This window comes from Nerophis ophidion, linkage group LG04 (genome assembly GCF_033978795.1).
Source record: "Nerophis ophidion isolate RoL-2023_Sa linkage group LG04, RoL_Noph_v1.0, whole genome shotgun sequence".
Taxonomy (NCBI): Eukaryota; Metazoa; Chordata; class Actinopteri; order Syngnathiformes; family Syngnathidae; genus Nerophis; species Nerophis ophidion.
In genome coordinates, this window is record NC_084614.1 from 55,460,789 (window position 1) to 55,483,889 (window position 23,101).

Consider the following 23,101-nt stretch of genomic DNA (forward strand, 5'->3'; position numbering starts at 1 on the left):
TTACACTTTTGTTTTCCTGTGCAGCATCAGCAGCCTAGGGAGGAACATCATACTGACCACCATGCCCGCAGGCACCAAGCTGATCGCTGGGAACAAACCAGTCAGCTTTGTCACAGCCCAACAGTTCCAGCAGCTCCAGCAGCAAGGACAGGCCACGCAGGTTTACATTGCAATTTGCATCTTATGAATATTCATTGAGCAAATACTGGATCTTGCCTCCACAACTCCTTCTCTCATTCAGGTTCGCATCCAGACGGTTCAGGCCCAGCAGATCCCGCAGCACATGGCGACAGGTTCTCCTAAGTCTGTCTCAACAGTCGTCGTCACAACGGCGCCTACACTAAAATGTCCGCCTGATCTTCCACCTGCACCTCAATGATTTAGTCAACTGTGTTATTTGTGTGGTTTTGCAACATCTTAGTGTTTTATAATATTTATGTTGGCCAATGTTAATTCATTTCCTTACTTTCTTCGACCACAGAACATTTAATTTTTTGTAATAAAAGAGAAATATGTTAAATTATGAATAACCTCAATGATAAAAGCTCACATCTTTTCCCCATGTAATGTGTATGTTTAGTGTTTTGGATTATAATAAGATAAGAAGGCTTTTTTGTGTCAATCACATTTTAGTTAGCTGTGAAAACAATTAACAAAACTAAAAAAAAAAAAATTCAGCCACTATTCTTCCTCTGACTCTTCAAGTAGAGCTTTCTCAGAACTTGCGGTGGGGGATGTCTTTCGCAATACTATCTCGATGTCTCGATCTCTTCTGGAGAATCTCCTCATGGTGCTTTTGGAAGAAAAGAATAAAGCAGGTTAACCATGTTGTAATAGACACGGTAATGGTTTTCAAAGCCACGCTGAAACTTAACGTTTACCTTGGCAGCCTTAAGCTGCCCTTACAATGTAATACAATAGAGTTGGCAATGTTTAATGTAAACAAACTGGCTCACAAACCTGACAGGGGAGTTTTAAATGCAGGTCACAAAAAACATTAAAAAAATGCAGTTTGTTTTACATTCTATTTATGTGCCATCACTTTTATTATACAGTACATTGGAAAAAGTCAGAATTCACCAAAAGTGGTCAAATTTGGGGATACAATATATTTATTGAAAATCATCACAATGCATGATGTCACCACTGATAACCTGTGCTGATAACCACTGAACCAGAACTTATTGCGACAAAGGGAAGTGTCAAACAGCTCGGTAGAAGAGCATATTGTTGCAAGTAAATTAATAACAAATACACGTATGATACACTAGACCAAGTGTGTGGCACTTTAAGAAAAATTACGAAAACTATTAAGCAATGTTTCATATCTATTATCTATCTGAGCAGGCTTCATCATTTCATACTCACTGACTTACTGTTGATAGGACAGCTCTAGTCTGAGGACATGTTGCAGGATCCAAATTATCCTCTAAATAGGTGGGGATGTACCCAGACAAGGATTATTTTCTCAATTGTGGTGCAAAATAATAGTTGTTTTGGTACTTTGAAGTGAAGCCTCCACCTTTAAAGGATAGCTGCTTGAGATACTGAATCATGCTCTCACACTAGAGCTCTCTTATCAAATAAACGTATAACATATTCATCAATCGCCTTCAAAGGCATACTTTGAACTTCATAATAAAGATGTGAATCTGACAACAACTTATGAATAAATTCTAGTACAATTCCAGGGGTAACAAATAAATTCAGAATGGATTCTCTATTCAACCAGATTCCGATTCTCTCAACATATTATTTGGTATGAAAAATACAGGGCTTCCTCAACTTGGGAGTGTTTTGGGATAAGAGCTGTCTCTTGGCTAAATGATATGCTTTAGGTTGTAAGTAAACATTTGAGTTGCAAGCATCCCCGCCATTAGTTGATGTGGGAAATGTCACAAAGATGTGACCAGAACCTCTGGTATTACATGCTAGCATTAGCTTAAAGCTAGAAATCGACAGCGTTATTTTTCCAAGCATTGGAAGGAAGAACGTGAGTAAATGAACAGTGCTGAGAAGAAGTGGATGATATTCACTGAATAAAAGTAACAATCAAAAATATGATAGAGACAGCAGCCAAGTTGGTGAAGCAGCTTGAGCATATTATATCACTGCTAGTCTGCACCATAATGAAGCAGAATGAGTCCAACGCCAGCTAATAATGTTAAAATAATACATATATGTCTGCCATTTGTCGATGTAATTGAAAATATGGAGAAGCAACTCGAAGGAGATCCCGGAGAAGTCCATGCTCTAAGGCAGGGGTAGGGAACCCATGGCTCTAGAGCAAGATGTGGCGCTTTTGATGACTGCATCTGGCTCTCTGATAAATCTGAGCTGACGTTGCTTAACACGATAAGTAATGAATAATTCCACTTGTAATCACAGTGTTAAAAATGTTCAAAATATTAAAAATTCTCATGCATTTTGAATCCATCCATCCGTTTTCTACCTCACCTGTTCAAGAAGTTGCGTTAATGGTAACAAATTATGTATTTATTATTGGTTAGTGTGGGGCTTGCCCTCCTGGGGGTTCTTCAGACCACCAAGCACCGACATGAGAGCCTGTTTAAAGGTTACAATATTGTTTTATTTTTCAATAAGTCTCTCAGTTGCTTCCTAGCAATTGTCTTTTCCTCTTTCGTTCTCGCTTGCGCTCTGGCTCCAGCCCCAACCCCGACTCTTCTCCTGGCTGCTGCTTATAACAGAGCGACAGGTGATTAGATAACAAGGCAAAGGTGGGCCATCTACGCATCTGTCGTTGATCTCGAGGCCGATCCTGGCAACACCCCGCTTCGCTGCAGGCCCGCAGGCCACGCCCCCTCCACTCCCCCTTATACTCTAGAAATGTTGGTCTTAAAAATGCACACATTTAGTTGTTGAGTGTTGAAAAAAATGTTATATGGCTCTTACGGAAATACATTTTAAAATATTTGGATTCTTGGCTCTCTCAGCCAAAAAGGTTCCCGACCCCTGCTCTAAGGTTAATAATGTACATTAAAATTACATTACTTCATAAAACTACTATAGCTGATAGTACTACATTCTATTGTATTGTTTTTATACAATATTTATCCATCCATCCATCCATCCATCATCTTCCGCTTATCCGAGGTCGGGTCGCGGGGGCAGCAGCCTAAGCAGGGAAGCCCAGACTTCCCTATCCCCAGCCACTTCGTCTAGCTCTTCCCGGGGGATCCCGAGGCGTTCCCAGGCCAGCCGGGAGACATAGTCTTTCCAACGTGTCCTGGGTCTTCCCCGTGGCCTCCTACCGGTTGGACGTGCCCTAAACACCTATCTAAAAAATTTAAAAGGCATGTTACATGTTAAATTGTGCTGTTTTGGGGGGAGCAGGCGATGGCACGCAAAACTTAAATTGATTTCTATCCATTTCATTGTGAAATTTAAGATACAAGTGTTTGAAGTAAAAAACTGACAAACCAGGGTATACCCTGCCTTCCGCCCGATTGCACCCCCCGCGACCCCAAAAGGGACAAGCGGTAGAAAATGGATGAATGGAAAACCAGATAAACTCATAAGTTGAGTAATTACTGTATTCTAAAACTTTCATAACAAGTTACAGGTTACATAAGATCCTCTTGGCTGCAGACGTATTGACAGTGATGGTTTTTAAAAAGCAAATTTTGACAAACTCCTAATAAATAAAAATCATGATTTGGCTTTGAATACTAATTTTTTGCCGCCACCCCCTATCATGGATAACTCCTGCTTATACTAGCATGAGAGTTAAAAAAAACACTGCCTGTACAGTCAGTAAAGGTTCTCTGAGCCTGGAACAGAATGACTTGTTTACATTTCCTAAGGCAGCAGTAGTTTACTTCCGTGTCTCGTACAAAAAAAGGCGAATACTTACAACCACACTCCAGCGACAGTGCAGGCGACGACGAGCAAGGCCAGCGCCAAATGCCAGCAGAAGCACATAGTGACGAACATGATGTTGCTATGCAAAGTCAGATCCCACTGCGGCCCGCTTGGTGGGAACAGTACAAAGCCAATCTGTAATGGCAAATGTATTGTACTGTGTTAGATCTGTGCAGTTGTGCTTAAAAACGTGCTTGGCGAGGCGCTGACGCGTCAGTGATCACCTGGTAGAACCAGGTGCCCTGAAGGATGAATAAGCAGGCTCTGAACAGCTCCAAAATAATGTGGTCTCTCATGAACACCTCCGCCATGGTGCTGGCTGACCCACTGAAAACCGCCACCAGGAGCAGGGAGTGGATGTGAGCGTCCAGCGGGGGGCGACTGTGCACGTGGTAATAGAACAGAAAGCCTGCGGGGAAAAACACAATCTGGAACAAGGCATGTGCTGACATATGGGCAGAATTATTGGGACATAATATAAGATGGCATCAAATGGAGGTAAAAACCACTATCCCAACTTAATCCCAATGAGGCTAAGGTCAAGGGCCAGGTTCTTCCAGGCCTAACTCACCCAAGTCACTGTTGCTGGGGCCACCAAGCTGTCTGGCCACATGGCATCCTGCTTTCCACTGAGAATTTTTTTTTTTAACAAAAATAAATTTAAAGGTCTGGAATTCACTTTTAAAGGGTTCTAGCCACAATAATAACACACGTGAATCAAAGAAATAAATGGGTTAAATGGGTTGTACTTGTATAGCGCTTTTCTACCTTCAAGGTACTCAAAGCGCTTTGACACTACTTCCACATTTACCCATTCACACACACATTCACACACTAATGGAGGGAGCTGCCATGCAAGGCGCCCACCAGCACCCATCAGGAGCAAGGGTGAAGTGTCTTGCTCAGGACACAACGGACGTGACGAGGTTGGTACTAGGTGGGATTTGAACCAGGGCCCCTCAGGTTGCGCACGGCCACTCTCCCAATGCAAAACAAAGATGGAAGTGGGATAGAAACAGAGTGAACCACTATATGGTATTAAAGAGCAACACTGTTCCAGTAGAGTAAGCTAATGTGTGTCTGATATGTATTCGCGAGTTCGGCGCTACAGGTTCAACAAAAAACTGAAATGTGTTTACTTACTTTAACTATGATTAGTTTTTTAAATAACAAAAAACATATCAAAAAGTCAGTAGAGGTAAGTCAGATAGCTTTTGCTAAAAACCTAATAGGTAATATCGAGATTGCCACTTTTCAGAAAATGACAAGAGTGAGACATTGGGCCCCATTCAGCAATAAATTCCTAACTTTTCCTCTCGTCTTTCTTTCTAAGTGATTTCCTAAGGGGAGTCCATTCAAATTCATGACGTGTTGTTAAACGGCCCACACGTCCTTATTTCCCCAATATGCATATCAGAATTACAATCAGAAATACTTTATAATCCCCAAGGGTAAATAAAAATTTTCAGCACAATCCCAATACAGGGAGACAGAACAGGATCGCTGACGGGTCTGCCAACTTCCGGCGCCCCTTACAAAAAAGGTGAGATACAGGTAAACAATGGGGTGTGGGGGAGGTGGGGTGGAACAGTCTAAGCCTGGGGTCCAGACTGAGGCCAAGGGAAAAACAACTCATAGCCATAGCACACATGCATCATACATATGTGTAAGAGGGAAACATCAAACTTTAAAGAACACAAAGGACATTAAAGACATTAAAAGAGCAGAGCTGATGCAACCAGCCACGTCTACATACAGTTATGAATAAAAAGTAAAATAAACATATGTGGCGGCCTCTCCTGTGTTCCATGCCGTCGTCTGCTGTGGTGGGGAGAGAAACAAAGCAACCAAGAGAGCCGACTCGACTCTCGGCCTTAATACCCTTAATTCCGTATATATTTGCAAAGGTAAACACTCTGTCTGTCTGAAGTAAGGGAACTTGTCACACTTAAGAACAAATAGGCCACCCTAAGAGTGCTCTGGAGCACTCGTAAATTTTCTTCTTACCTACGAACAAAAACAAAACATTGGTGAATACAAAAATCTCCTTAAAAACATCATAAGTGGCCTTAAGAATAAAATGTGTTCTTAAGAACGGTTGCTTAATGGGGTCCCTTGTGAATAATTCGGGTTTATGAAAATGAATTGCACTTTGTAGTGTACATAGCACAGCAATTTTATATATGACCCAATGTAGACAGGCTTTCCCAATCATGGCGCAAATAAACTAACACAAAGGTCCAAGCACAATAAATAATAAAAAATTACACTCATTTAAATCCCCTGCAATGCACGATGGGAAAAATACAAAACACTCTCTCCACAGGCGCATTTTACCTCCTTGATATTTCAGATTAATAACATAACTTTAAGGAGGATGTCATACATACATACAGATATATATATATATATATATATATATATATATATATATATATATATATATATATATATAATTTTTTTTTTCAGATTCCAGAAAACACAGTGAGATGTTCTACCTCTTGTGCGAAATGCAAATGCATAAAATGACCTAACACATTAAAATTACTAGTAAAACAATTAAAAACACAACAACCAACTTCTAAAACATTAAAAATGACTCTAAAACACATAAAATGACTCCTAAGAGATGCACAGTGATATCTAAAACAAATTACTCCTAAAACACGTAACAAGACTCCTAAAGCACATACTAAGACTCCTAAAACACATAAAAAGACTCCTAAAACACGTAAAAAGACTCCTAAAACATATTAAAAACAGAATGAGGTGTTTGCATCCTTTGCGAGCACATACACTTGGTGGCCTTGTAGGTGAACGTGAATAGAAGACTATACACTATACACTAGGGGTGTGGGGAAGAATCGATTCGATTACGAATCGCGATTTTCACGTTGTGCGATTCAGAATCGAATCTCATTTTTTTTTAAATCAATTTTTTTATTTTTTTTTATCAATCCAACAACCCAATACGCAGCAATACCATAACAATGCAATCCAATTCCAAACCTGACCCAGCAACACTCAGAACTGCAATAAGCAGAGCAATTGAGAGACACAAACACAACACAGAACAAACCAAAAGTAGTGAAACAAAAATTAATATTATTAACAACGATATCAATATTAGTTATAATTTAGCAGTGATTAAAAATCCCTCATTGACATTATCATTAGACATTTCTAAAATTAAAAATAAAAGAACAATAGTGTCACAGTGGCTTACAGTTGCATCGCATCTCATAAGTTTGGCAACACACTGTGTCCAATGTTTTCACAGATAAGTCATATTTTTGGTTCATTTAATAGTTAAAACAAATTTACATTATTGCAATCTGTTGATAAAACATTGTCCTTTACATTTATAAAAGCTTTTTTTTAAAAAAATCTACTACTCTGCTAGCATGTCAGCTCACTGCGGTAGATCCTGCTGAAATCCTACGTATTGAATGAATACAGAATTGTTTTGAATCGGAAAAATATCGTTTTTGAATCGAGAATCGCGTTGAACCGAAAAAAAATCGATATATAATCGAATCGCGACCCTAAGAATCGATATTGAATCGAATCGTGGGACACACAAAGATTCGCAGCCCTACTATACACCCTCTCCAGAGGCGGCCAGCTACAGGATGATCAGACCTGAGCTTGCGACCCAAGTCCAATCAACCATGAAAGTCACCTTGTTGGCAGACATATCAGGGGACTATGCATGGCAGGGTCATCCGGTTCCCTGAGTCAGATTTTGGTCTGCCTGACCACATACCTCCTGATGCACTACTTGGAGGCCCAATTGGGGTCATTCCTCTTCAGCCAAAGCCACCGGCTGCTCTTTTCGGCTGCTTCAGATGCGGCTTTGATTGCTGTACGCAGGCCCCTGACTCTCAAGTCCCTCAGCAGTTTTGCGGTAGAGGTTCCCACAAAGCCTCTGCACCCAACCTCCACAGGGCGGACTTCAGTATTCCAGCCATGATTTTGAGCTTCCGCGGCCAGCTCGGAATACCGCAAATGTTTCCTCTCATATTTCTCCCAGGGTACAGTGAGCTCAACAATGAAGGCCTTTTTGTGGGAAGGGGACCAGAGCACTAGGTCAGGCCTCAAAGTGGTAGTAGCGATCTCGGTGGGGAAAATCAGCTGTTTGCCAACATCTGCCAGCATCTTCCAGTCGCGTGCTGGACACAGCTGACTTCTCTCTGACGGGTTAACGTTGCGCCTGGCAACTGTGACCCCTTCCCGGACAAAGTTAGTTCTCCATGACTTCTTTGATGTTGGTGGTGGTAGTGCGTTGATGTTGGATCGTTTTACCTCCAGTGTGGAAGCAAGGCTCTTCAAAACTTGGTTGTGGCGCCAAGTGTATCGCCCCTGAGTGAGGCTGGTTTTGCAACCTGTGAGTGTGTTGGAGGGAGGCTGGCTTACCACAAAGGGCGCATGATGGATCTTCGCCTAACCCCTGTTGGAGATTGGTTGGGGTCGGATGGACATCGTAGGTAGCTCTGATGGCAAAGCTTAAGCTCCTTGCTTCCATGGCCCATACATCCCTCCAGCTTGACTTCTTTCTTTCAACGCCTTTCCACCGAGTCCACCGAACCTGTTTGCCAAGGGTGACTGCCTTGGCCCATCGCAAGGCCTCCTCCTGACGCCGTACTTCCTCCACTACCATCTTCCTCCGTGTTCGTACAGTGGCACTTCTCCAGGCAGGGCGATTAGACGTAAGTCCAAGGCCTCCTCTATCTTGCTGAACATTCCCCACAATGTAAGCATGTCTGAGAGCTGATGTTGCCTCTTCAACTGCGCTTGCTGGTGTCCACTTGCGCCCTGAAACCAATGTTGGTGCATTTTCCCTAACTGCTGGATCTTTGGATTCATTCAAGGTCAACTGCAGTCGTGTTTTGGCACACTTGAACTCCTCTGTAAGACTGGTAAGGGGCAACTTGAGGATACGGTTACCGTAAAGGCCTATCGTGGTGAGACAGCGTGGAACTCCAAGCCACTTTTTTATGTAGATGGTTACTCTTCTCTCCAGTTTCTCCACTGTTGAGATGGGCACCTCAGACTGCCAGGGGCCATACCACCCGGGGTAGTAAGCCGAACTGGAGGCACCAGGACTTGAGCTTCCCAGGAAGTTGGGTACTGTCAATCGCCAGTAGGCTTTTTTTGATGTCATTGCACAACTGCTTCACCTGGTCTTTAAATCTTAAGACTTGCATCATATTGCCTTCCTAGACTTTTGACTGGCTGCTCAGATATAGTGGGGTTTGGCTCATCTCCAATGAAGAACTGCAAATCAGCGAGCACTCCCTTCACCACTGAGATACTGCGTGACTTGGATGGGTTAATCTTCATCTGAGCCCAACTAATGTTCTCCTCGAGTTTTCTAAGTAATCTCCTGGTGCAAGGGATGGTGTAGTCTGAGTGGTGATGTCATCCATGTAGGCTCTAAGGGGAGAGAGACGCCTGCAGGAGCCCAGTTTTTGTCCACCTACGACCCATTTTGAGACTCGAATGATGACCTCCATGGCCATGGTAAATGCCAAGGGAGATACAGTACATCGAGCCATGATGCCTATTTCCAGGTGCTGCCGTGAGGTGGTAAATTCCGGTGTTGAGAAGCAGAACTGCAGGTCATGAAAGTAGACTTTCACCAGAGTTGTGATGGTGTCCGGGATGTTAAAACATTTGAAGGCAGTCCAGAGGAGCTCATGGGGCACAGAGCCAAAGGCATTTGCGAGATCCAAGAAGACTGCGTGATGGTCCCTTTTCTCCTTCTTTGCCATTCGGATCTGGTGCCAGATCATACTGGCATGTTCTAGGCACCCAGAGAAGCCTGGTTATTCCTGCCTTCTGAACAGATGTATCTATATAATAATTTCTGTGCAGGTACTCGGCCATCCTTTGTGCAATAACACTGAAGAATATCTTACCCTCCACGTTTAGCAAGGCCATTGGGCGGAACTGGCTGATGTTTGCGGCGTCTTTTTTCTTTGGAATAAGGATCCCACCTGCCCTACGCCATGCTTTAGGAATAGGTTTCTTCTGCCATACCGTTCTCATGAGTCTCTAAAGAATCCTGCAGACACCTGCTGCGTTCTTGTAAATTTTGGACGGGACTCCGTTTGGCCCAGGAGCTGAAGCTGTTCTTGCCCGATGGACACTCTTCTCGACCTCCTTCCATGTTGGAGGACCGGTCTCAAATTGATGCTTTGGGGGGTCGATTGGTGGAATGTCTAGAGGAATGGCCATGTGTTCATGACGCCTTGGATAAGAGTGGGTTGCTCTCAGATGGTCCTCTATGTCATACTTTGTTGTTTTTAGGACCCCACTTTTCTCCTTGGTAAAGGGAGTCTTCAGGAATTTAAAAGGATCTTTGTAGACCCGTGTTCTTGTTTGTTCCTTCTTCCTTCTTCGTTTGCGTGGACTCTCTGCTCGGCGGAGGGATGCTAGGCGTGTTTCGATGTCAGCTTGGAGAGCGCATATGCCCTCCTTTTCCAAATCTGGGGCCCTCTTCCACAGTTTCCTGAGTTGTCTCAGTTCTTTGACAAGGCGCTTGATTTCCTGTTGCCTCCTGGAAATGGGTGGAGTGGGAGGTTATTTAGCAACTTTCATCTCTAACAATCCAAATCGTTCTACTCCGTATTGATAGATGTTTCCCATTTTCCCCAGCTTCTTCTCTGCTGTGCCTTTTGAGTTGTTCAAGGGACCGCATTAGATCACGATTCACTGTTTCCCAGAGTTTTTTTTCCGCAGTACTGGGCCACTTTGCTCGCAGTCTGCGGCCTGGGAGTCTCTGCTGGACTGCAGGTTGGGGAGTTTGAGTAGGATCCACCGCTGGTGTTTGTTCCACTACTAGTTCAGTGCTTGAGTATACCTAATCCGCTACAAGGGTGCTGATGCTCTCCAAGCTATGGTTTTCATCCAGTTGGTGAACTTCATTCAACTGATTTGACTCCTTCTGCAAGAAAAAGTCAATGCGAGGCCCCTGATTCTTTTCACTCAAGCACTTTTTCTTTCCCTGGTGAATCCTTAAGCCCCGAAAAGATGTTATTTTCCTCCACCCGCAGCTACAAATCTGCAGCTTGTGGTCCACTGCAGTGACAAGGCTTGTGCTGGTTGCTGTGATGTTATCTTGCGCTGTGCTTTCTTTACTCGTAGTCGTTTCCGGTCCAGTCGTTACCATTTTGTCATCCGATGAGTGATCTTTGGCCCCCGCTCTCGCAGACTCTGGGGGTTTTCTCTTTGTCTGCTTCTTCGTAGCTAAGAGGGGTGTCTCCTACACGCTGCAAGGTGTGAGAGACCACAATCGCAGGTAGCTAGCCCACGACTGTCCCATTGGGGTCTATTTCCTCCTGCCAGCAGTCTCTCCATGCCGTCACAAGGACTTTCCCCTGTTGTCAGCTGATCTTTCCTCAGCTGTCACTGGACAAGTCCAGATAATCAGATTCCAGACAACACATATATATATATATATATATATATATATATATATATGTGTGTGCATGCATACATATATATGCATGCATACATATACATACATACATACATACATACATATATATATATATATATATATATATATATATATATATATATATATATATATATATATATATATATATACTTATATACATATATACATATATACATATATATATATATATATATATATATATATATATACATATATATATATATATATATATATATATATATGCATATATATATCCATCCATCCATCCATCCATTTTCTACCGCTTATTCCCTTTCGGGGTCGCGGCGGGCGCTGGCGCCTATCTCAGCTACAATCGGGCGGAAGGCAGGGTACACCCTGGACAAGTCGCCACCTCATCGCAGGGCCAACACAGATAGACATATATATATATATATATATATATATATATATATATATATATATATATATATATATATATATATGCATATATATATATATATATGCATGCATATATATATGCATATATATATATATATATATATATATATATATATATATATGCATATATATATATATATATATATATATGCATATATATATATATATATATATGCATGCATATATATATATATATATATATGCATATATATATATATATATATGCATGCATATATATATATATATATATATGCATGCATATATATATATATATATATATATATATATATATATATATATATATATATATATATATATATACACACAGGACTGTCTCAGAAAATTTGAATATCGTGATAAAGTCCTTTATTTTCTGTAATGCAACTAAAAACATGAAAATGTCATACATTCTGGATTCATTACACATCAACTGAAATATTGCAAGCCTTTTATTATTTTAATATTGCTGATTATTGCATAAAGTTTAAGAAAATTCAAAAATCCTATCTCAAAAAATTTTAATTCCCTCATCCCCCAGCCCCCCCACACACCCATGTAAAGCGACTTTGGGAACTTAGAAAAGCCCTAAATAAATCCCAGGTATTATTATTATTATTAGAATATTTCCTCAGACCAAGTACAAAAAAAAGATTTATAACATCAAAACAAAACCCATTTGAAAATGTCAATTAATGCACTCAGTACTTGGTTGGAAATCCTTTAGCACGGATTACTGCATCAATATGGCGTGGCATGGAGGCAATCGTCTTGTGGCATTGCTGAGGTGTTATGGATGCCCAGGATGCTTAAATAGCGGCCTTTAGCTCATTTGCATTATTGTGCCTGGTGTCTTTCAGCTTCTTCTTCACAATAACCCACAAATTCTCTATGAGGTTCAGGTCATGGGAGTTGGCAGACCAATGGAGGACAGTAATGCAATGGTCAGTACACCAGTTACTGGTGGTTTTGGCACTGTGGACAGGTGCCAGATCATGCTGGAAAATGAAATCATCATCTCCATCATCTGCTGACATGCTAGCAGAGTAGTAGATTTCTTTTAAAAGCTTTTATAAAGGACAATGTTTTATCAACTGATAGCAACAATGTAAATTTGTTTTAACTATTAAACGAACCAAAAATATGACTTATTTTATCTTTGTGAAAACATTGGACACAGTGTGTTGTCAAGCTTATGAGATGCGATGCAAGTGTAAGCCACCGTGACACTATTGTTCTTTTTTCTTATTTTTTATAAATGTCTAATGATAATGTCAGTGATTTTTAATCACTGCTATGCTGAAATTATAACTAATATTGATACTGTTGTTGATAATATTCATTTTTGTTTCACTACTTTTGGTTTGTTTAGTGTCGAGTTTGTGTCTCCTCCAATTGCTCTGTTTATAGCAGTTCTGAGTGTTGCTGGGTCAGGTTTGGAATTGGATTGCATTGTTATGGTATTGCTGTGTATTGGTTTGTTTGATTGATAAAAAAAACAAAAAAACGATTTAAAAAAAATGAGAATCTATTCTGAATCGCACAACGTATTCGAATCGATTTTTTACCACACCCCTAATATATATATATATATATATATATATATATATATAACAAATAATTAATAATTTTACCCAAATTGGCTTTTTGAATAGAAAAATATATTCAAAAAGGCAGTAGAAGTTAGCTCGGCTTAGCTAACAAACACATCTGATCTGGTTAGCACCACAGGTTAGGCAAAAAATATATCAAAAAGGCAAGAAATTGAACATGAAATAAAAAATGTGTTGTGACAAGTTGAGTCTTTTGAACAGGTCTTGTGAGTCCTAATTATTGTGTGTCTTAATAGCTATTCTAGTTGTATTTACAGTATAATTTATTTAGATTTAATTCTTATTTTTATATTTTTTGTTTCGTGAAAACGATTGCATGGATGTAGTTTTTATTGTAGAATAGAATAGAATACTTTTTTGTCATTATATTTGCATATAACGAGATTAAGGACTCCAACTTAAGGTGCAGTAGTTTGAACGAATATGGGTTAAAAATAAATAACAAGAGTAATCAAGGAAAAACTAACAATTGAAATAAACAGACCACTATCCAATACAAATAATAAGCAATCCTGTACGATATACAAAACACTATAGAAATACAAAATACTGTACAATATACAGAACAAGACGAGAGTACTGCAGTAATAAATATCAATCAGTGTCGGGCGTATTGCACTCGAAGGGTAGTATTGCACAGTAGCGTATTAGAGTCGGATATTGTATAGGGGTGAATTATTATTATAAGTTAGAGTTCAACATGGTGACAGCTCTGGGAAAGAAGCTGTCTCTGAGCCTGTTTGTTCTGGCTCTGATGCACCTGTATCGCCTGCCTGATGGTAGCAGGTTGAACAGGTGGAAGCAGGGTGTGTGCTGTCCTTGGTGTTGCTTTTTGCTTTGTTGAGGCAACGGGAGTTGTGTAAATATTGTATGTTGTATTTTTAGGTCAGGAAAATGCCCCTTATTAAACAAATGTAAATGTTAACAGCTGTCTCTTACCTTCTACAAACAGCGCCAAGGAGAGAGCAAAGCGGTCCACACCGACCGGTACCAGTTTTGACACTGTGCTCACGACCAGAGCTATTCCAGAGATGCCATAGAAGAGATACATGGTGCTGTGCTGCCAGTTCATCAGCTTCACCCACGAATTGTTATGCGTGTCGTAAAGGCGAGCGTGTGGGCCGTCCACCACAAACTGCTCCACCATGATGCCTTGGACAAAAATTAAGTTAGAGCCGCTTTGGAATGTTTTAGTCACGTATTTAGAGAACACCGACCAACAAATGAAGCAAAGATTTGCAATCCTCCTTCGATGCAGTCCATCCGTTTAGAGAATGGAGGCACAATGTCTCTGCCTTTGGGATGAGTCTTCCTCCAGTGGTGCTGGAGAGTGTGTTTCACTGTCAGCCAAAATCCAAAAAGCAAGAAGAAAGAGCCGGGGATGGCGTGTCCACCAAAGTTGGCCATGGTTTGGTCTGAAAACAGGAATAATACAAAATAATTGTTGCCAATCAAAAGAGGTGAGTACAGTTTCAAAGTCCAATATAATTATTTTCCACAACAGAAAAATTCATTTACCATAGAATGCGACGACATCTGTGTGTGAGCGATAGAAAGAAAAGCTCTGACTCGTTTGGGGGAAGAAGACGACCACTTCAGAATCAACGAGATATTTGACTTAATATCAAAATAAAACGTCAAGAGTCTAGTGAGAAATTATATATATATATATATATATATATATATATATATATATATAAATATATATATATATATATATATATATAAATATATATACACACACACACACACACTACATACGCATGGACAAAGTTTTTGTAATAAAACTTACACAAGTTTTTAATATTTCCAGCCTTGAGCTAACTTTAGTTAACAAGTTGACAGCTAATATCAGGACTGCCACGTTTCAGAAAATGACAAGTGTGAGACTTTAGTGGCGTGATGCAGACATTGTAATTAATTGCACGAATTGCACTTTGAACTGTAAACAGCACAGCATGTTTATATATCATCCAATCCATCCAGGGTGCAAATAAACTAACACACAGGTCTTAGCACAGTACAAAATTCTTACTTAATAAATTAATCCAATTTAAATCCCCTACAAACCATGATGAGGAAAATATAAAAAGACTCTCCTCACTTATCAATTTGATATTTCTGATTGATTACATTGATTAAAGGAGGCCGTCACGTAAGTAACATACCTTTATTATCCACTTACAATAATTACACACACACACTAAAATATATAAACAGTTTTACAATAATTACACGCACATTATATATATATATATATATATATATATATATATATATATATATATATATATATATATATATATATTGTGGTGTCTCACTCAAGCACCGCCTGACAGGTAAGCACCTCACAGCCTTGGCCGCATCATTGAGGGGCGGTGCATTCCGCTGTACCTTCTCAATCAGCCTGAAGTGCTACCAGCTGTGCGGCCAGGTGGGGCCCAGCTACAAACCTTTCTTAACTCTGCCTCTTTCAAGTCTGGCTCTCCCCCGTGTCAAGGCAGGTGCATCAGGCGGTAAGTTGAGACATCCACTATTTCACCACTATGGACAATACTAGTGAAATGTTTTACTTATGTTGTGTTTCTATTGTTTTATGGGCAATTACCTATGACATTTAAAGACATGTGCTGTGTGAAGGACTGAGAGACCCGGACGGGAGATATTTATGTTTGGTCACTTTAAGTTTGATTCTTCCACACCACGCCCTTTCTGAAAAGACTTGTATAATAAATACCCTTTTTGGCTTGCTGCAAAACCAATCCTGTGTCTTGGTGAGAATCAGGGTACCACATATGGTGGAGAATCTGGGCATACTGATTGACGTCAACCTCTGATGATGTCACACACAGAAGCCCAAAGGGCTTTGTTAAAAAGCCAAGCTGAACTTCAAGGTGCAGTACAAGAGTTAGTAAAAAAAATTGTTAAAGATGTGGCTATTACACAGGCACCCGCTGAGGTCCTGACTAAATTATCGGGAGAGGATGACGTGGAAGCCTACTTGGAGTTGTTCGAGCGCACTGCGGCCCGGGAGAAGAATGGGGATCCATACTGGCCCCTTTTCTCACTGGAGAAGCCCAACGTGTGTGCAGAGACCTGGCATTGGCGGACGCTCGAGACTTCACAAGACTAAAGAAAGCCATTCTCGCCAGCCAAGGGCGCAGTCTGCCTTCCACGGCCCAACGATATCACAACTGGACCTTCCAGCCCACCCAGTCTCCACGTCAGCAGGTAGCCGCACTGCTCCGCATAACACACATGGCTAACGAGCGGAGGCAACCCCCCTCCATAGACTGACTAGTTATAGACCGCTGTATCCGAGCCTTTCCGCCTTATGCCCGAAAATATGCCGCACAAGTGAGCCCTCCAACTGTGGAGCAGTTGGTGGCCTTATTAGAGAACCACCAAGTGAGCATGGAAATGATGAGAGCCACCGGGGAAGATACGCTCGGCCGCCACCGCCGAAGAGCGCCACGCTTGTGCTGTCTTTACCCCGACTTTGGGGCGCTGCCCCTGAGAGGCCCAGTCGACCCCCACAGCGGAAATGTTACTTGTGTGGACACCCAGACCACATGTCTTGGGCGTGCCCGGAACGCGACCGTGATGTCTCCATGGCCACGGCCCCCAGCTCAGATGCAGGCAAACCATGCCTCAACACGGGGAGTGGACGAGGACAACATGCCAGCCTTCCAGTTAAGATCGGGGGACCGATGCACATGCATTGCTGGACAGTGGGAGCGCTGTGACCTTGGTACACGCTGACTTGTCCGGACCCCTCAGCAAAGACACCGTTCCAGTGACGTGCGTACATGGAGATGTCCGCCAGTATCCGATGAGCCACATACGCATTCAGACACCCCGAGGTGAGGCACTGGTACCAGCTGGAGTGGTAGCAAACCTGCCTGTTCCACTGCTTATTGGGCCTGACTGTGTACTCTTTGGCCGTTAATGGACCCCGAGTTTCATTCCATGTGCCATTTCACCGCAGCGTCGCCGACACCACAATGGACAAAAAAGTACGAGACCGCTTGCGGCCTGCCCCGCGTTTAGGCCCTCGTCAGAGGCCCCACTGAGTGACAGCTCAGCTGAAGAGGAGCGACGGGAGAGCAGAAAGGAGAAGGCAGAAGAGGAAGGGGACCTCTTTGTGGAGTTCCCTGTGCCAGAAGAGAGCAGCAACCCTAAAACAGGCGAGTTTGCCACTGCTCAGTGGAATGACCAGAACCTCAGCCAGGCCCGCCAGCAAGTTGTGGAAATTGACATACAAAAATGTGAAAGGGTGAGTGCACTTAATTCACCGTATTTTTTTATTAAAAAGGGCCTTCTCTATAGAGGGGTGTTAACAAAGGGCGGGGACATAATTGAGCAACTGCTAGTACCTAAGTCTCATATCTCCCGAGTGCTTTATCTTGCCCACACTCATTAGCTGGGAGCACAGCTTGGTGTCAAAAAGACATATGACCGCATAATAACCCGCTTCTATCGGCCCGGTGTGAAACGAGCCATAGAAGACTTCTGCAAGGGGCTGTCCCGAATGCCAAAAGACTGCACCAAGACCCACATATCGAAACCCCTTGGTACCGCTCCCCATCATTGGCACCCCGTTCTCACGTCTGGCAATGGACATCGTTGGACCACTCCCGAAGTCCGCCAGAGGACATTGCTACATACTGGTAATAGTAGACTATGCCACCCGATATCCTGAGGCTGTACCATTACGCACAGCCTCAGCCAAAGCTATCGCACACAAACTGTTTATGATGTTTAGCCGAGTGGGGATCGCAGATGAGATTTTAACGGACCAGGGCACATGTTCTATGTCACAAGTACTAACCATGCTGTACAAATGGCTGAAAGTAAAACGCATACGAACCTCTGTATATCACCCTCAGACAGATGGCCTGGTGGAACGTTTCAACTGTACGCTGAAAAATATGCTTAAAAAGTAGCCAACGAAGACGGGAAAGACTATGATCACCTAATTCCATATGTCCTTTTTGTCATCAGAAAGGTGCCCCAGGCCTCTCCCCCTTTGAGCTAGTTTATAGCCAACGTACTCGAGATATTGCGAAAGAGACCTGGGTGAATCAACCCTCGCCACACCGCAGTGTGATCGACCATGTCGCCGAACTACAGGCCCGGGCTCGCAAAATCTGGCCAATGGTAAGAGAACATATGGAAAAAGCCCAAAGATAACAGGCAAGAACATATAACCGAGGTGCCACACTCCGAGAGTTCCAGGTTCGGTAAAAAGTGCTGGTATTAGTTCCGTCAAGCGAATGCAAGTTTTTGGCCGGATGGCAGGGGCCTTACGAGGTAATTGAGAGAATGGGGCCCGTCAACTACAAGGTAAACCAGCTAGGACGACGGAAGGGCCACCAAATTTACCATGTAAATAGTCTGAAAAAATGGCATGCGGCAGAGCCGTTGCCATCTGCTGCGTTTTTAAATGCACACTCTCCCCAGACCATTTTCCCGATACCTATAGGAGAGGACTTCTCCCCGTCACAGAAATAGGAGGTTAAGGAACTTCTGGGACAGAACCAGGACCGCCTCTCGGAAATGCCAGGAAGGACCCAGGCGATCAAACATGACATTGAGACCCAACCCAGAAAAGTGATAAGACAAAGGCCCTACCGAATCCCAGAAGCCCGGCGGGTGGCTATAAAAGAAGAGGTAAAGAAAATGTTAGAACTTGGAGTAATAGAAGAATCCCATAGTCCATGGTCCAGCCCGATTGTTATTGTGCCAAAAAAAGATGGGTCCCTGAGATTTGGTAATGACTTACGCAACTTAAATGAGATATCACTGTGTGATGCTTATCCCATGCCCAGAGTATATGAGCTGATAGAGCAGCTCGGCCCCGCTCGGTTCATCAGCACCCTGGACCTGACCAAAGGCTACTGGCAGGTGTCATTGACGGAAAGGGCGAAACCTAAAACGGTCTTCTCCACACCAGAGGGGCTATTCCAATATACCGTCTTGCCGTTCGGGATCCATGGGGCGCAGGCAACATTCCAAAGGATGATGGACAGAATTCTACGGCCCCACCAAGAATACGCAGCCACCTACCTGAACGATATTGTGATCCATAGCACCAGCTGGTCTCTCCATCTCCAGCATCTCAACGCAGTCCTAGGAACCCTTAGGCGTGCCGGGCTGACGGTCAACGCTAAGAAGTGCCGAGTGGGTCTGACGGAGACGGATTATCTCGGCTTCACAATAGGAAGAGGCTGCGTGAAACCCCAGGCCCGCAAAGTGGAGCACATCAGGGAATGACCCTGCCCCTTGACGAAAAAGCAAATGAAGTCATTTATTGGCCTGGTGTCATATCATCAAAAGTTTATTAAAAATGTCTCCACGATTGCAACAACGCTGTTTGAACTGACTAGGAACAAACTGCCCCATCATGTCATCTGGACGGCTGAGGCAGAGACTGCCTTCCAGATGTCGGAGAAAGCCCTGTGCGAAGAACCTGTGTTGAAAGCCCCCGACTTCAGTCAGCCGTTCATCCTCCACACCAACGCTTCAAGCACAGGCATTGGAGCCGTACTCGCCCAGCTCGTGGACGGAGAAGAGAACTTGGTGACATTTATTAGTAGGAAGCTCCAGAGCCATGAGCGAAATTATGCCGCAGTAGAAAAGGAGTGCTTAGCAGTCAAGTGGGCCATACACCACCTCCGCTACTACCTAAGGAGTAGGACCTTCACCTTGGTGACAGACCACGCCCCCTTGAAGTGGATGTCCACAAATAAGGACTGAAACGATCGCGTCACACGCTGGTTCTTAGAGCTACATAATTCTAATTTCACAATGGAATATCGGCCTGGGAAGGCGATACCACATGCAGACGCCATGTCCCGGCTCTATGAAGAGGACAAAAAAGCTCCCGGACCGACCGGCGAGCTTAGGGGGGATATGTGGTGTCTCAGTCAAGCACCGCCTGACAGGTAAGCACCTCACAGGGGAGGAGCCAGGGAATGGAGGCAGAGTGGAACACAGACGACAACGCCCCAGCCTTGGCCGCATCATCGAGGGGGCGGTACATTCCCCTGTACCTTCTCAATCAGCCTGAAGTGCTACCAGCTGTGCGGCCAGGTGGGGCCCAGCTAAATACCTTTAACTCTGCCTCATTCAGGTCTGGCTCTCCACTGTGTCAAGCCAGGTGCATCAGGCGGTAAGTTGAGACAGCCACTATTTCACCACTATGGACAATATTTACTTATGTTGTGTCTCTATTGTTTTATAGGCAATTACCTATGACATTTTAAGACGTGTGCTGTGTGAAGGACTGAGATCCCCGGACGGGAGATATTTATGTTTGGTCACTTTAAATTTGATTCTTCCACAACCCGCCCTTTCTAAAAAGACTTGTATAATAAATACCCTTTTTGGCTTGCTGCAAAACCAATCCTGTGATTTGATTCTTCCACAACCCGCCCTTTCTAAAAAGACTTGTATAATAAATACCCTTTTTGGCTTGCTGCAAAACCAATCCTGTGTCTTGGTGTGAATCAGGGTACCATAGGGCTGGGCGATTTTGGCTTTTATTAATATCTCGGTATTTTTGTGCCATATCACGATATACGATATATATCTCTATATTTTGCCTTAGCCTTGAATGAACACTTGATGCATATAATCACAGCAGTATTATGATTCCATGTGTCTACGTTAAAACATTCTTCTTCATACTGCATTGACATATGCTACTTTTAAACTTTCATGTAGTGAGGGAAACCACAACTAAGTCAATTTAACAAAACTGTTTTCATTAAATACTCTTCATTCTCTCGCGGGTGACTTTTTAAATGAAAAAACATATTAGTAATGCTGCTACCTGTCTTAGCAAGACTTTGCATATTGCTGTTGTCTGCTGAATATCTTCCCGCTTGAAGCCAAACCACCGCCATATGATGACTCCCTGCTGTTTTTTTGGGGGCATTAATTGTTCTTCCTCCATTTGTGATCAGTTTCACACCTTCTCTCTCTTGTAATGTCACTCGCACCGCTCGGCTTGCACGACCTGCCCCAGCTAACGTTACCGATGCTTCTACCTCTCTGCTGGGCGAGGGCGTATACGTATGTGATGTATGACGTGACAGTATGTGACGTATGCAAGAAGGTGGGCTTATTTTACGTCTCTGTGAAAAGAAGAGACGAAAAGGAGTGAGAAACGCCTGTAGTGTAATGTCCGCAGCTAAAAGCAACCGCGTGAGAACGTATACTTGAATATTACGATATAGTCATTTTCTATATTGCACAGAGGCAAACCCGCGATATATCGTTTATATCACCCAGCCCTAACTATATATATATATATATATATACATATATATATATATATATATACATATATATATATATATATATACACACACACACGCACACAGATATATATATGTTGGAGCCAAATGTTCTTATTTGTTTATATTGTTTTTTCTCTAACTGATTCCTGGCCTCAGTTCATGCTGAATTTCCTTTTCAGCAGATTGCTCCACCCACTTCCTCTTGAGAACCAGGAAGTTTTGATGAGATGGGACCATTGTTATGGTGCGGTTGCCATGGTAACCTCATTCAATTGGGTTCAGGTGGGAGCACTTTGGGGGCGATTGCATGAAGGACACAAACAGTTTTCGACTGTGCCTTGCAGGCCGTGTGTAGTCAGGTCTCGCTGCTGTGACAATGTTCCATTCAAGGTCAGCATACATTATGTTCTAAAGCCTACATTTGATTTAATTTAATTTTGATAGCTTAAAATAAACTGATTGTCATATCCAAACACAAAACCACAATACTGGACAAACAATCATTTGCACGCGTCAAACTAGTCAACACAGTCGCCCTCAGTATAAGCCCAAAGGTAAAGACTACATTAAGTTGAAACTTTAGTCTTTGTTCGTTTTGGAAAAAGGACTAAGTTTGAATGTCAGCTAAGATACACAGTGGACACTTCATTAGGGCCAGGAAGTAGTCAGACTGCATGTCAGGAACCAATGAAGAGGATCTCAACCAGTGTTCAGGGCGCAGTGTTTGCAACTGGAGCGCACGCTGTCTGACGGTGTTCAGCCACAGGCCGGGTTGTTTTGCCTCGTTTCGACCAGGAGACGGTAGGACATCGGACGGGATCGCAGCCGTTCGAACCAAAGCCACATTGGCCCTCGCCGTTTGGAGCGACAGCTGAGCATCGCTGGGACGCGTAATGCTGTTTGAAGTTTTGTACTCTTTTTGAAAATATTGAACTCCTTTTGAAGACAATCTTTTGAAGACAAGAACAATGTCACGGGCCAGCATCAAGTAAAGTAAATTGTATGTAGCACGCTACACAGGTTAATATATGGCCATATAACTGTGTGCACACAAAGACAGCAAGAAAAAATCAAATGCATAGGTGGTTCTTATTCATTATTACTTAACCCGTTAGTGGGTATTTTCTATGAGGTTTTGTGCATAATTGCAACCCGTTCGTGGGTACATTTTAAATACAAGGTGGTGTTTTATGATTCCTCGTGCAAGCCCGTTCATGGGTGAGGTTTTGGTTCGAACAAATGCAACTGTGGTTCTGACGTTTGGTGTTTTAACTGACATTAACAAGGTTTCCATATATTAGATCTGATTTTGAATTGTGGGTTATGTATAATCATGGATATGGCAAACATTTCTGATTTGGAACCCTCACAGGCTGAATTGCCAGAAATTACTGAAAAGCGGTCACAGCCTGCAGAGA

At 42.6% G+C, this 23,101-nt stretch overlaps 2 protein-coding genes across 6 annotated transcripts in view; one reads left to right on the plus strand and one right to left on the minus strand.

Moving 5' to 3' along the window:
• nfrkb (nuclear factor related to kappaB binding protein) overlaps window positions 1–838 on the plus strand; it is a 30,434-nt gene extending 29,596 nt beyond the window's left edge. The window contains exons 25-26 of the mRNA XM_061898480.1: window positions 25–160; window positions 242–838. Coding sequence (XP_061754464.1) covers window positions 25–160; window positions 242–379 — 274 coding nt within the window. The 3' untranslated portion in view covers window positions 380–838. The remainder of the gene's footprint in view (window positions 1–24; window positions 161–241) is intronic.
• Window positions 544–23,101, minus strand: part of tmem45b (transmembrane protein 45B) — a 32,753-nt gene continuing 10,195 nt past the window's right edge. For 2 of the 5 annotated variants that reach the window (XM_061898484.1, XM_061898485.1), the window contains 5 exons: window positions 14,595–14,792; window positions 14,317–14,529; window positions 4,107–4,291; window positions 3,875–4,017; window positions 544–793 (listed from right to left, as the gene is read on the minus strand). In XM_061898484.1, the coding sequence (XP_061754468.1) occupies window positions 682–793; window positions 3,875–4,017; window positions 4,107–4,291; window positions 14,317–14,529; window positions 14,595–14,784 (843 nt within the window). In that variant the 5' untranslated portion in view covers window positions 14,785–14,792 and the 3' untranslated portion in view covers window positions 544–681. The remainder of the gene's footprint in view (window positions 794–3,874; window positions 4,018–4,106; window positions 4,292–14,316; window positions 14,530–14,594; window positions 14,793–23,101) is intronic. The other 3 variants (XM_061898482.1, XM_061898481.1, XM_061898483.1) reach the window with 2 other exon arrangements.